The sequence below is a fragment of the Panthera uncia genome, chromosome D1, assembly GCF_023721935.1.
Source record: "Panthera uncia isolate 11264 chromosome D1, Puncia_PCG_1.0, whole genome shotgun sequence".
Classification (NCBI taxonomy): Eukaryota; Metazoa; Chordata; class Mammalia; order Carnivora; family Felidae; genus Panthera; species Panthera uncia.
Window position 1 is genome coordinate 51860462 of NC_064808.1, and position 14491 is coordinate 51874952.

Sequence of the window (14491 nt, forward strand, 5' to 3'; positions counted from 1 at the left end):
TGTGAAACATTTTCTCATACTGTTCACTAATTGAGTAAACACACACAGACACACTCATACACACATACAAACACACACAGTGTATCTGTATAGACTGATATAAAATACTTCGGTTGATAGGGTGCCTGGGTGTCTCAGTCGGTTGACATCTAGCTCTTGATTTCAGTTCAGGTCATGATCTCACATTTTGTGAGTTCAAGCCCCAGGTAGGGCTCTGTGTGGACAGTGGGAAGCCTGCTTGGGATTCACTCTTTCCTTCTGTCTGTGCCCCTCCCCTGCTTGTTCTCTCTCTCTTTCTCTCTCTCTCTCTCTCTCTCTCTCTCTCTCTCTTTCTCTCTCTCAAAAGAAATAGATAAACTTAATAAAAATTATTTAAAATTTTTTTAACATTTATTCATTATTGAGAGACAGAGAGAGACAGAGCATGGGAGGAGCAGAAAGAGGAGGAGACACAGAATCTGAAGCAGGCTCCAGACACTGAGCTGTCAGCACAGAGCCTGATGCGGGGCTCAAACTCACAAACTGCGAGATCATGACTTGAGCCGAAGTCAGATGCTTAACCAACTGAGCCACCCAGGTGCCCCCTAATAAAAATTATTTTAAAAATATTTAAAAATAAAGCAAATACTTTGTTTTAAATATACCTTTATTAAAAATAGAGCTGCTTTTGGAGGATGTTGCTTTCATCTGCATGAACTTTGCCTTTATTTTTATTGTAATGAAATCTAGACGTAATTACCAGTCATCCATGGTCAGTGCTTTATTGCTATCCATTTTTTATTAAGTTTATTTATTTATTTTGAGAGAGAGAGCAGGGGAGGGGCAGGGAGAGAGGGAGAGAGAGAATCACAAGCAGACTCCACACTGTCAGCACAGAGCCTGACGCAGGGCTTGAACTCACCAACAGTGAGATCATGACCTAAGCAGAAACAAAGAGACGCTTAACCGACTGAGCCATCCAGGTGCCCCTGCTATCCATCTTTGTATGTCAAATTTATAGCCTAGACCAGCTGACATAATTGGAACTCCCTAAAGGCAACTGGCTGTAGAGGGTAAGGGATTTCCCTTTCCAATGAGGAAATCTTTAAATCCAATGAGTCTCAGAGGAGGACAATCTATGTACCATTTATTATTACCACTTCAGTTCCCATCATGATTAGTTGCCACTACCACTTATTAACGTGATTATTATGTTATTCATTGTATTAAATACCATAACCATATTAATTCATTAAGCTTCATATAGACAATATGATATATGTACTACTAGTATTCATATTTTAAAGTTCAAGAAATTTGAGATTGTAAAGATGAAATTACATGAAAACAGTTATACAACCAATACTAGCAGAGCCAACTCTGAAGACAGGTCTTCCTCTACAGCATGAGGTTCATCACATTTTACCTAATGACACTCATGCTGGTGTTAACAGCAAAGAGAAGGTCTGTCCATTTAGAAGCATTAGCCACTTAGTTCCCTCCGTTTCCAGAAGACTAAAAGCCTTTCGTTCAAAGTATTCTAGATTATTTTGGTAATCAGAGATGTAGAAATATATGTCTGCATATCTATCTGCATATCGATATATCTATATCTTTTTAATTAAATATTTAAAAAAAGAAGAGAAGAAATGGGATATGCAATCCCTGATATTTAACGCTATCTATGGAGTAGACTCCTGGTGTTAATAACACTATGCTTTCCTTGTACTTTACACATCAAATAGGGGCCTTTTACACCATACTGACTGAGAAAAAGGAAACAGGGAATTTTGTCTTTAAGAAGGGAAACTCAGATCCTGGGATAAAATATGTTATATAGCACTATATATATATATTTTTTCCCTTCCATTCAAGTTGACATATTAAATCTCACAGTGCTAAATGTGTTCTTTTGAGACATCCTTAGTCGCTCTTTGTTTGATTTTGGCAAATCATTTATCCTATGAGCTCTAGTGAAGCTATCTCAATGGATAATATAAACATCAGAGACAAAATAAATGATACAGTGGGTGGCAAGGGAAGTCTGCAAGTGTAGACTGGTCAGAGAAGACTAAGGACAGGAGAAGTGGTAGAAAAGGGGACAAAATGCCTCATTATGTTTTCTGTGTTGGCTTACGTCTGGTATACCTCATCCATTGGTCATCAGTGTTTGTTAGTTCTAATTTCACAGATTCCTTCCAATGCTAGCAACTAAAGAGCAACAGGGAATTTAATTACACTACTTGACATTGTTACCTAGTCCCTCACATCCATTTGGAAATGGAAATCCCAGGCTTACATTTGAAAGGCAAAATTAAATAACGAAAGTAATAGTAAATAAAAAATGACTTTTTATTTGTCAAACAGTAAATGGGGAATTTTGTTGTATACATTATTAATTTTCATATTATATAACTCCTGAAAAGAAGATATTATTAATCTCCTCTTTAAGATAAGGAACTAGCATCAACTAAGCTGTTGTACCTCATGCAACGTCTGGGGAAATATGAAATTTTAGGGAATATCTGGGTAAAGATGATCATTTCAGGTGATTATGAGGCAGCCACTGCATGGGTAACACTTTATTCACGCTGCTTTAAACAATACTGACATAACTCTGTTCGAAAATGTGGGACTATAGAAAGTTTATTCAGCTTCATGCTGTGAAGACCGATGTTTTCCTTATACAATCTGCAATGTTCAGTTCCACAAAAGTACAATTAAACAATCATCATTGTGACCGTAGTACCCACACACTTTTGATTATTGGTTCCTGAGGTTAGTCCTCTAATGACTGCAAAAGTCTCAGAAGGCTGTAATCTGTCTGGTCAGTGAGATTCCTCTAGAAGAACAAAGAGAGACATTCTCATTGGTGATCATTGACAGCCATCCCCATGGGGCATTCATTTTGCATAACCCTCCTAAAACCTATGGCTCCAGAGCAAGAAGCAGCAGGCAGCTGGTTTGTCTTGTAGGCGTCTGCAAGATGAGTGCAACCCCAGGCAAAACCCAGCCAGATGAAGAAATAGGACTACGTGAGACAGGCATTTCTACTCGAGAGAAAAACAGAAGAATAAAAAATACTTACTAGCTTATATGACAAGGATAGTGAGCAACAAATGGACTCCAACCATAGCACAGACGCAGCATCAGGAAGGTCTCCTGCCATGCCAGTCTTTACTTCCATGGCTAAATTGTAGGGGCATCTACAGGGTCTCCCATAGAGGGTAAGGTGACTAAAGGAAAGGCAGCACTTAGGGAATTTAAGATGGAGACTATTTATAAACAAGAACAGAATTAATTAAACGTAATATTTTTGGGCTTACTGGTGCATGCAACTGAACAAAATGTTTTCTAGGTTTGAAATTTCTTGTGGCCATGGCATTTGACCGGTATGTGGCAATCTGCAATCCGCTGAGACACACATCCATTCTTACAAATACTGTGGTGGCTCAAGTTGGCATAGTGGCACTTCTACGTGGGTTAGTACTAATGACACCACATCCATTTCTGGTAAGGAGAAGGCCATATTGCCAGTCCAATGTAGTCCCCCACACATACTGTGAGCACATGGCTGTGGTGAAATTGGCTTGTGCTGACATTTCCATCAATAGTCTTTATAGTTTGGCAGTCATTGTCTTAATTGTTGGGACTGATGTGACATGCATCTCTCTGTCCTATGTACAGATACTTCGTACTGTATTTAATCTCCCTTCTAATGATGCCAGGTTGAAGACCCTCAGCACTTGTGGGTCCCATGTGTGTGTCATCCTCACCTTCTACATCCCTGCTCTTTTTTCCTTCCTCACCCACCGTTTTAGTAAGCATATACCACGCCACACCCACATCCTGCTGGCCAACATGTACTTGTTGTACCACCTATGCTGAACCCTATCATCTATGGAGTAAGGACCAGACACATCCGAGAATGTGTTCAACAATTATTCATGACTAAAATCAGCTGAGAATTCTGGGTCTTATTTTTCCACTTATTCCCATCCTCCTGTAATTCTGTGGTATAAATTTCTTGGATTCTAGCTTCAGCAAGACCAAGTATTAGAATCTTAATTCTTACTTACTATTTCCATAAGTGGAAGTTATATTTAACTAACATGCATATGTAAAACAGATACAGCAATACCTATGTCATAAGTTAATGGTTACAAAGTGTTTAGTACTGTTTCTAGTATATTGTAGCACCTAATAAAGATATTATTTCAGTCTGTGAAATAATTCTTCTTGTGTTATGTGTTTGTTTTCTCAGTGTCTTTATGAAACATGTTTATTAGTTTATTTTATAAGATTAACCAAATAAGAACATCAATCTGACTGTGGCTTTTTTTTTAATGTTTATTTATTTTTGAAGAAGAGAGAGACAGAGCATGAACTGGGGAAGGGCAGAGAGAGGGAGACACAGAATTCTAAGCGGGCTCTAGGCTCTGAGCTGTCAGCACAGAGCCTGACGCAGGGCTCGGACTCAAGAACCATGAGAATGACCCAAGCCAAAGTCTGACGCTTAACTGACTGAGCCACCCAGATGCCCCTTTTTATCTTTTTTTTTTTTTAATTTTTTTTTTTAAAGTTTATTTATTTTTGAGACAGAGAGAGACAGAGCATGAATGGGGGAGGGTCAGAGAGAGAGGGAGACACAGAATCGGAAGCAGGCTCCAGGCTCCGAGCTGTCAGCACAGAGCCCGACGCGGGGCTCTAACTCACGGACCGTGAGATCATGACCTGAGCCGAAGTCGGACGCTCAACCAACTGAGCCACCCAGGCGCCCCCCTTTTTATCTTTTTTAATGGGGGAATTTTCAACTAGATAATCCAGATGGCAGTCTGCATTGGGTTGATTTGTCCTCTCACTGTAACCATAGGGAAAGTTGGTGAGAGATGGGCAGAAGAGAAAAATGTTGGGTAGGCCATAGAGCTTTCAGCTTGCAACTTATGAGAAGGGTGCATGTTAGGAACTCCCTTGAGAATTGATATGGATTGCAAAGTGAGTCATTCCCACTGCTAGTGCAAACACTGTGTATCTTTCAAACTTGTGGAAAATTTCAAAGAATTAGAACTGTTATTCCTGAAATGAGCAAATAAAATAAAATGGTGACTGATTTTGCATTCATCTATCCACTCAGTAAGTATCTAGTAAGTATCTGTAATGTGCCCAACACTTATATGGGCATAGAAGACATGACAGTAAACAAAAGAAGCCAAATTATTTCCCTTAGTGAAGCTGATAGGCAATAAGTAAAGATGGTAAATGAAAGTAATTAATGTATACTGATTATAAGGGGGACTTTTCTAGTAATATTTAATGTTACAAATTTTAGTCTAATCTACTTCTGGTTGTATCCCACACCTTTTGATTGCTGATGGATACTGAAAGAGGAATCTTAAATTTTCCAAATACAGTAGTGGATTTGACAATATTTTCTTTCATTTCATCAATTTTCTTCATGTAATTTGAACTCTGCACTTAAGTGCATATGCATTTATCTTCTTTTATCTTGATATAATATCCGTCTTTATCCTTGACAGTATCTCTTATTCTGAATTCTTTGTCTTATATTAATATAGCCACTTCCGCCTCTTTTACATACTGTCTGCATGGCATGTATTTTCCAACTTTTTAATTTAACCTATCTATGTATTTATATTTAAAGGAGTTTTTTGTACACAAATACAGTTGGATCTTGTTCTTTTATCCGATTTCACTATCTCTGTCTTAAATTGGTGTGTTTAGACCAGTACCATTTAATGTGATTACTGATATGGTTGAGCTTAAGTTTACCATTTTTGTATGTGTTTCCCATAAGTCTGATCTGTTTGTTGTTCTTATTCATCCCCTTCCCCCACTGCTTACTTTTGGATTTAAATAGTTTTAGTATTGAGTTTTAATTTATCTATTGGTTTTTGGCTATAATCTATTTTATTTTATTTTATTTTTTAGGGATTGCTCTAGATTACAGTTTTCCAACTGTGACACTGTTACTATTTTCAGCCAGATAATAATTTGATGGAAAGTTTGTCCTGTGCACTGCAGGATGTTTAGCACCTTCTCTGGTCTATGGCTGCTAGATACTGCTAACAACTAATGGTATCTCTAGAAATTACCAAATGTCTGACTGGGAGCAAATAGGACTGAGAACCACTGATATACAGATTGTGACATACATACCTAACCTTTCACAATTGACTTAGAGTTGATATTTTACCACTTCAAGTGAAATGTAAAAGAACCTTACTTTTATGGGATCCTGTACTTCCCTACATGTTGCAGTTGTCAAATGTACATCTGCATGCATGGAAACCCCACAAAGGCTATGTAAAAGTTATCTTAAACAACTGGAGCAAGTGAGTTTCATATTTAACCATATAATTATAATTTCTGTTGCTCTCCCTTTACTACTGATCTCCTAATTTTCAAATTTGTATAACCTCTCTTCAACCATAAGTCATTTTAGAATTTCATTTTGAGACTGGCTGCTGGTGATGGATTCTCTCAGATTTTCCTCAGCTGGCAAAGCCTTTATTTCATCTGCATTCCTGAAATATATTTTCTCTGTGTATTGAATTTTGAGTTAACTGTTTTTTTTAAATAAATTTTAGCGCTTAAAAATACTGTTCCACTGTCTTCCGGACTTTAAGCTTCCTTATGAGAAATTACACTCATTCAAATTGTTCATCTTCACATAATGACTTATTTTTCTGGCTCTTTGCAATAAATTTTCTTTATCTTTGATTTTTACCAATTCAATATGTTCTTTCTATATGTATGCTGTTCTTTAAGTTTACTTGTTTAGGGATCAAGAAGTTTTAAAAATCTATGAATTTATACCTTATACCAAGTTTAAAAATAATTTCCTATTGTTTCACTAAATATATTTCTCTGCCCAATATTTTTTTTCCTCCTTCTGGGACACCAGTGACATGAATATTAGAGATTTTTATGTGTTCTACATCCTTGAAGCTCTGTTCATGATTTTAATATTTTTTCTCTATTCTCCAGATTGAATCATTTTCTTAATCGAGTTTACACTTTCTTCTTCATTCTGCTATTGAGCTAATCTGATGAATTTCAGATTTAAGACCTTTACTTATAAAATGATGACATTGTTCTTTTTTTATACTTTGTTATCTCTGTGTACGACCTCTCTTTCACATACTTCAACAGTGTTTACCTTCATAAAGAATAATTGTCATAACTGCTTTAGAGTTTTTGTATGACAGTTCCAACGTCTGACTGATATTGGGATTGGAATCTGTGGATCATTCCTTCCCTTGATAGTCACATGTTTTCTGGTTTTTCATATGTTTAATATTTAAAAAATTTTTTATCATGAACATTTTGAATATAGATCTTGTTAAAATCCTTTGTATAAGGTTGATTTTATCTTTTCCGGGAAATCAATTTGGTTATGTTCAGACTGCAAGTCCTATCTTGCTTCCTGTGATGGTTCTAATGGATGCTTTTGTCCCTCATCCTGACATTTGGAGATGGTTTATATAGTAATTGAGTTCTCAGTGCCTTTACTGTGTTTTGTTGGATCTGTCCTATGCATGTGCAGCTCAGGAGTAAGCTCATAGTTGGTGTCAGTTCATATACAGAATTTAAGGAGCTACTTATTCAGCTCTCTCTTCTCCAGGATTATTTTCACATTCTGTAGTTGTCAGGAGTCACCTCTCACATCTCCATGACCAGAAAGACAGCCTTTCTGGTAGAATTTAGCGGTATGTATCACCATATCATCAAACTGGGTACCGCCCTTGAGGAAGTAGGAAAGGAAGGGAGAAAGAAAGAAAGAAAGAAAGAAAGAAGACAGAAAACAAAGGATAACAATAAGAATTTCACACACATTCTCAAATATTAGCCTTCTCTTTTCTTCCCTTCCCCCTTCCTTTCTCCCTTCCTTTCTTCCTTCTTTCTTTCCCTTTTTCTATCCATCTCTTCCTTCCTCTCTCCCTCCTTCTTTTTTTCTTTATTTCCTTATTTCTTTATTTTCCTTATTTCTCTTTCTTTTTTTATTTCTTTCTGGCCAGAAAGATAAACCTTCTCTTGGGGTTTTAGCTGTTTGTATTATTCTGTGACTGAGATATAACTTTCAGTCAGATCTAGTAGAAAAACAAAGAAGAAATAGGAGGATCCTCCTCTTTGTCTCCAGCTCACAGACACATTTCTCCTGATTCTCTATCTAGAAAACAATGAGGTATATCTTGCATTTTTGCTCCCTGTACAATCTATTGTCTCTCTGTTGGATACTTGCTTTCTAATCAATGGAAGGAAATACATAGGGGAAAAATTTTCTTGAGAACCTACATGATACAAGTTGCTTCTTCAAAATTTACCTCCTGTTTTGACTTGATTGATTTGCTAACTTTATAGAAATCTGTGGCAACTGTTTTGTATTTTGTTCAGATTTTAGTTTTAATCTGTTGGAGAAATTGGCTATAGTGGACTCATTGCATTTTGGCAAGACTGGCCTGTATTATCAATACAAAATTTTAAGCATAAATATAGTAAAACAGAGATAAATGCTATGGAAAAAAATAAAGATAGCAGACTGAGAGGTTATTTTTTATGTGGTGGAAGGTATATTTCTATTTAGGGTTATCAAGAAAACATCATTTAGTAGATGGTATGTAAGAAAGTATTTGAAAACAACAGGAGATTTAACAGGGCAAACTCTGATAAGAGGAAATTGGAAGAAAAAAGCACTACATTTTTCACTGTCTTTTAAATCTAAAAAAAATGAGGAAGTGAATATAGTTTGAGAGTCATATGGAGAATGGAAAGGAGAAATAGTAGAAGAAAAAGTTCAAGGATATTTCAACCCCACATGTAGAACACCCAGGTAATACTAATGTCTTTGCCTTATATTATGAGTAAGAATGGCAGTCACTGAGGATGTTTTTCATATGCTTTTACAAATTTATTCCTTTCTGATATACAGTAGTGTGAATACATTTAAAATATACAATTTAGTATATTTTTCCATATGTATTCAACTGTGAAAGAATTCCCAAGATAATAAACATACCTTTTATTAAATTTCTTCATGTGACTATGAAATACACACTTATTGTCTTGTCCTGAAATCCACCCTGCTTTCCCAAGCAATAGTAGTTCATCTGTAGATTAGTTTGGGTTTTTTTGTTTTGTTTTGGTTGTTTTTTGTTTGTTTGTTTTGATTTCAAATTTTATATAGATGTAATTATACACTATGTCTATTTTCTTCTGGTATATTCTTTTTTCACTAAGCATATTATTTTAAGATTTATCCACATGTGGTATGTATCATCAACTTATTCCTTTATAATTCTGAATGGTATTATAGTATGTGGATATACCTGAGTTTTTCCATCAAGTCATAATTGATAAATATTTGAGTTGGCTCCAGTTTTTGGACATCGTGAATAAAGCAACTCTGAATGTTTGTGTATAAAACTGTCTGTGGACGTATGATGCAATTATCACAGGTAAAATTACATAGCAGTAATAAGCAAGGTTGCAGGATACAAGGTTAATATACAAAAGTCAATTACTTCCCAGACTTCTTGGAAAGATGGCAGAGTAGGAGGACCCTGGGCTCACCTCATCCCACAGATACAACTAGATAACTCTTATATCAGTGGTAATACCCCAGAAAATGACCTGAAGACTGGCAGAAGAAACTCCACAACTAAATATAAAGAAGAGACCACACCTAAAAGGGTAGAAAGGCAATGCAGTTGGAACTAATAGACTTTTGGGACTGTCCACAAGAGTGAGGGATGCTGCAGGCATATAGAGGGGAAAGAATCAAACCCTCACAACAGGGGGCCCACATGAAGAAGACAAATCACCATAACATTACCATAACACCAAGTTCCTACAACCAGAAGGACTTAAAACCTGGAATTAAAAAACAAACAAACAAACAAACAAACAGTGTGTTGGCCTCTGAGAGAGCCTGGAAGGAGAGGACACTGAGTCCTTGCCCTTAAAGAGACAGCACAACAAACAACCTAGAAGCAGCAGTTTGAAAGACGCCTAGGAGTGAGTTATTTACTAATCTCAAAATGTGTCCTGGAGGGATAGAAATCTCTAGGGAACTCCTCCAGGAAGACAACTGGCAAACACCATTTCCCTTCCCCAGGGTAAACACAGCGTCAACTGTAGACTCCCTACCTAACTTGCTAGCACTGCCTCACCCTCCACCCCTTCACACACACACTGTGGTTCCACCAATCCACCCCTCTGGACAGCCTGCCTCAGTCTGGGTGATGTAGGTGCCCTGGCACATGGCACCCTGCTGCATTGTACTTCAGCAGATCTGCCTTTTCCAATATGCTATTGGCAAGAGCCCACACAAAGAGGTGCCATAGACCAGGCAGTGTGCAAGCAGCACTACAGTGTCAACACCATTCCTAAGTGAGTCCTGCCCTAGAGAAAAGGAGAGATAACCTCATATACCAGTTAGATAGAGACCCAGCAGTGGGCTGAAAGGAGACAACTGGTCTGATTTGCAGGCTCCGCCCAACAAAAAAAGCTTCTCAGGACACCACAGGAAAAACACCCTTTGGTGCTACTGCGTCTCTGGAAAATGCCTGATCTGAGTCAACTAAAGCCCACGGTATCCCCAGACTGGCCCACTAACACCACAGGGACCAAACACTGCCCACAAAAGGCAAAGAGAGCCATTTCAGATGACTGGACTGAAGGAAAAAGTGGCCCAGCCACAACAGTAGGGCACACACATCACACATAAAAGACACCTATGAAGTGCCAGTTTCCAGTGAACAAAGGACACTGCACAGCAAAGCACTACAGGACTTCTTCATAAGGCCATTACTTTCAAGTGCAGGAGATATAGCTATCTTTTCCAACACACAGAAACAGACACAGAGTTAAACAAAATGAGGATACAGAAGAGTATATATCAAAGAACAGGACAAAATCATAGCAAAAGACTTAAGCAAAATGGAGGTAAGTAATATGCCTGATAGAGATATATAAAGTCATGATCATAGAGGCACCTGGGTGGCTCAGTCAGTTAAGTGTCTGACTCTTGATTTCAGCTCAGGTCAAGATCTTACAGTTCATGAGTTTGAACCCAGCACCAGGCTGTGCACTGATGTTGCAGAGCCTCCTTTGGATTCTGTCTCTCCTTCTCTCTGCCCCTCCCTTGCTCGCTCTCTCTCTCTCTCTCTCTTGCTCTCAAAAATAAATAAATAAACTTTAAAAAAGTCATCATTATAAAGATACTGGACTTGAGAAAAGAGTAGAAGACATCAGTGAGACCCTTAACAATGGAATAAGAAAGAACCAAACAGAGATGAAGAATACAATAAATGAAATTAAAAATACTCTAGATGGAATAAATAGTAAATTTGACAAAGCAGAAGAACAAATCAAACTGGAGGACAGAGAAATGGAAAGTAATCAAGCAGAGCAGGGGAGAGGAAAAAATATTATGCAAAATGAAAATAGACTTAGAGAACTTGGTGACACCATCAAGTGTCATAATATTTGCATTATAGGAATCTTAGAAGGAGAAGAGAAAAAAAAGGGATCAGAAAATTTGCTTGAAGAAATAATAGCTTAAAACATTCTGAATTTGGGGACGGAAACAGAAATCCAGATCCAGGATGCACAGAAATTGCCAAACAAAATCAACCCAAAGAGGTCTATAACAAGACACATAGCAATTAAGATGGCAAAATGTATTGATAAAGAGAGAATTTTAAAAGCAGTAAGAGAAAAGAAAGCAGTTACATATAAGGGAAAACCCATAAGGCTCTCAGCTGATTTTTCAGCAAAAACTTTGCAGGCCAGAAGGGAGTGGCAAAACATATTCAAAATGCTGAAAAGAAAAAAAAATCTACAATCAATGGAGCACCTAGGTGGCTCAGTCAGTCGAGTGTCCTACTCTTGATTTTGGCTCAGCTCATGATTCCAGGGTCTTGGGATCAAGCCCTGCATTGGGCTTTGCACTGGGCATAGAGCCTGCATAAGATATTCTTTCTCTCTTTCTCTGTCCCTCTCCCCAACTCATGCTGCTTTGTCTCTCTCTGTAAAATAAAAAATAAAAAATAAATAAATAGGAAAAAATCTATAGCCAAGAATACTCTATCCAACAAGGTTATCATGAAGGAGATATAAAGAGTTTCTCGAACAAAAAAAGTTAAAGGAATTCATGACCCCTAAACCACCCCTACAAGAAATGTTAAAGAAGAATCTTTGAGTAGAAAGACCAAAAGCAAGAGTTAGAAAAGCAAGAAGCACAAAAGCAGTAAAAATAAGCATATCTATAAAAATCAATCAAGGGACTCACAAAATAAAAGGATGGAAAGTGTGACACTTTTTCCCAAAAAGTGGTGGGGAGGAGAGGAGTAAGAATGGGTTCAAACCCAAGCTACCATCAACTTAAATATAGACTGCTATATATGGAAGGTGGTATATACAAACTGAATGGTAACCACAAATCAAAAATCAATAAAGATATGCAAAAAATAAAGATATAACCATATAAATATATCACTAAAGAAAACCAACTTACTGTGAGCGAAGAGAGCAAGGAAAGAAAGTAGCAGAAAAGAGTTACAAAACAACCATAAAACAGGCAGCAAAATGGCAATAAATACACACCTATTAATAATTAGTTTGATTGTAAGTAGACTAAAAACATCAATTAAAAGACATAGGGTGACAGAATGGATTTAAAAAAAAAAAAGACCCATCTATATGCTGCCTACAAGAGACTCATTTCAGACCTAAAGACACATGCAGATTGCAAGTGAGGAGATGGAAAAGCATTTATAATGCAAATTGATATGAAAAAAAAGCCAAGTCAGCAATATTTATCTCAGACAAAATAAACTTTAAAACGAAGATTGTAACAAGAGACAAAGAAGGACACTATACAATCATTTAGGGGCAATCCAACAAGAAGATGTAACAATTATAAATATTGGGGCACCTGAGTGGCTCAGTTGGTTGAGCATTTCACTCTTGATTTTAGCTCAGATCATGATCTCACCATTGTGAGATCAACCCCTGCATCAGACTCTGTGCTGGGTGTGGTGGAGCCTGCTTAAGAATCTCTCTCCTCTGCCCCTCCCATTCACGAGCTCTCTCTTTCTCTTTAAAATAAAAACAAAACAAAAAACAATTGTAAATATTTATGCACCTAACAGGAAAGCAAACATAAAGGGGCACCTGGTGGCTCAGTCGGCTGAGCATCGGACAGACTCTTGATTTTGACTCAGGCCATGATCCCAGGACTGTGGGATCAAGCCCCACACTGGGCTCTGTTCTGGGCATGGATCCTGCTTGGGATTCACTCTCTCCCTACGCCCCTCTCCCCTGCTCTCATACAAACTCTCTCTCTCTCTCTCTAAAATAAAAAATAACTAATAAAAAAATTTTTAATGAAGGAAATAATTGATAGTGATACAATAACAGTAGGGGACTTTAACATCCCATATACATCGATGGACAGATCATCCAAACAGAAAACCAACAAGGAACCAGTGGCTTTGAATGTCACATTGGATCAGATGTATTTAACAGATATGTTCAAAATATTCCATCCTAAAACAGCAGAATACACATTCTTTTCAAGTGAACATGGAAAATTCTCCAGAATAGATCACATAGTAGCTCACAACACAGGCCTCAACAAATTCAAGAATATTAAAGTAATACCATTCATCTTTTCTGACCACAATGTTAATGAAACTGCAAATAACCACCAGGAAAAATCTGGAAAGGCCAAAACACATGAAAGTTAAACAATATGCTACTAAACAATGAATGAGTGAATGAAGAAATCAAAGAGGAAATAAGAAAAGTGCATAGGAACAAACAAAAATGAAAATACAATGGTCCAAAATCTTTGGGATACAGCAAAAAATTTCTAACAGGGTAGTTTAGAGCACTACAGGCATACATCAAGAAGCAGGAAAAATATCAAATAAACAGCCTAACCTTACACCTAAAGGAGCTAGAAAAAGAAGAACAAAATAACACAAACCTAGCAAAATGAAGAAAATAATAAAGATTATACCAGAAAAAATTGACATAGGAACTAAGAAAATAATCGTTTCATTACTATTATTGAACTGTTTTTCAACGAAACCAATAGTTGTTTCTTTGAAAATATCAATAAAATTGATAAATCCCTAGCCAGACTTATAAAGAAAAGACATAAATCAAATAAAGAAACTCACAAGTTAAAGAGACAAAATAACAACCAACACCACAGAAATACAAATGATTGTAAGAGAATATTATGACAACTATATGCCAATAAAGTAGACAACTAAGAATAAATGGATAAATTCTTAGAAACATATATCCTACCAAAACTAAAGCAGCAAGAAATAAAAAAATATGAACACTTATTAGCAGCAAGGAGATTGAATCAGTAAAAGAAAACACAAACAAACAAAAACAAAACAAAACAAAACAAACAAAAGAAAACAATAAACAGAAGTCCAGAACCAGATGACATACTGTCAAGATGTTAGAT

The 14491-nt window shown here is 36.9% G+C and overlaps 1 protein-coding gene across 1 annotated transcript; it reads left to right on the plus strand.

The window, feature by feature from the left end:
- Positions 1–3352: 3352 nt before the first annotated feature.
- LOC125916832 (olfactory receptor 52P1-like) lies at positions 3353–3867 on the plus strand. The gene has a single exon (XM_049623100.1). The coding sequence runs from the start codon at positions 3358–3360 to the stop codon at positions 3865–3867; it is 510 nt and encodes a 169-aa protein (XP_049479057.1). The 5' UTR covers positions 3353–3357.
- Positions 3868–14491: the final 10624 nt, after the last annotated feature.

Coding starts and splice junctions, on each gene's coding strand:
- LOC125916832 (XM_049623100.1), top strand. CDS start 3,358: ATGGCATTTGACCGGTATGTGGCAATCTGCAATCCGCTGAGACACACA.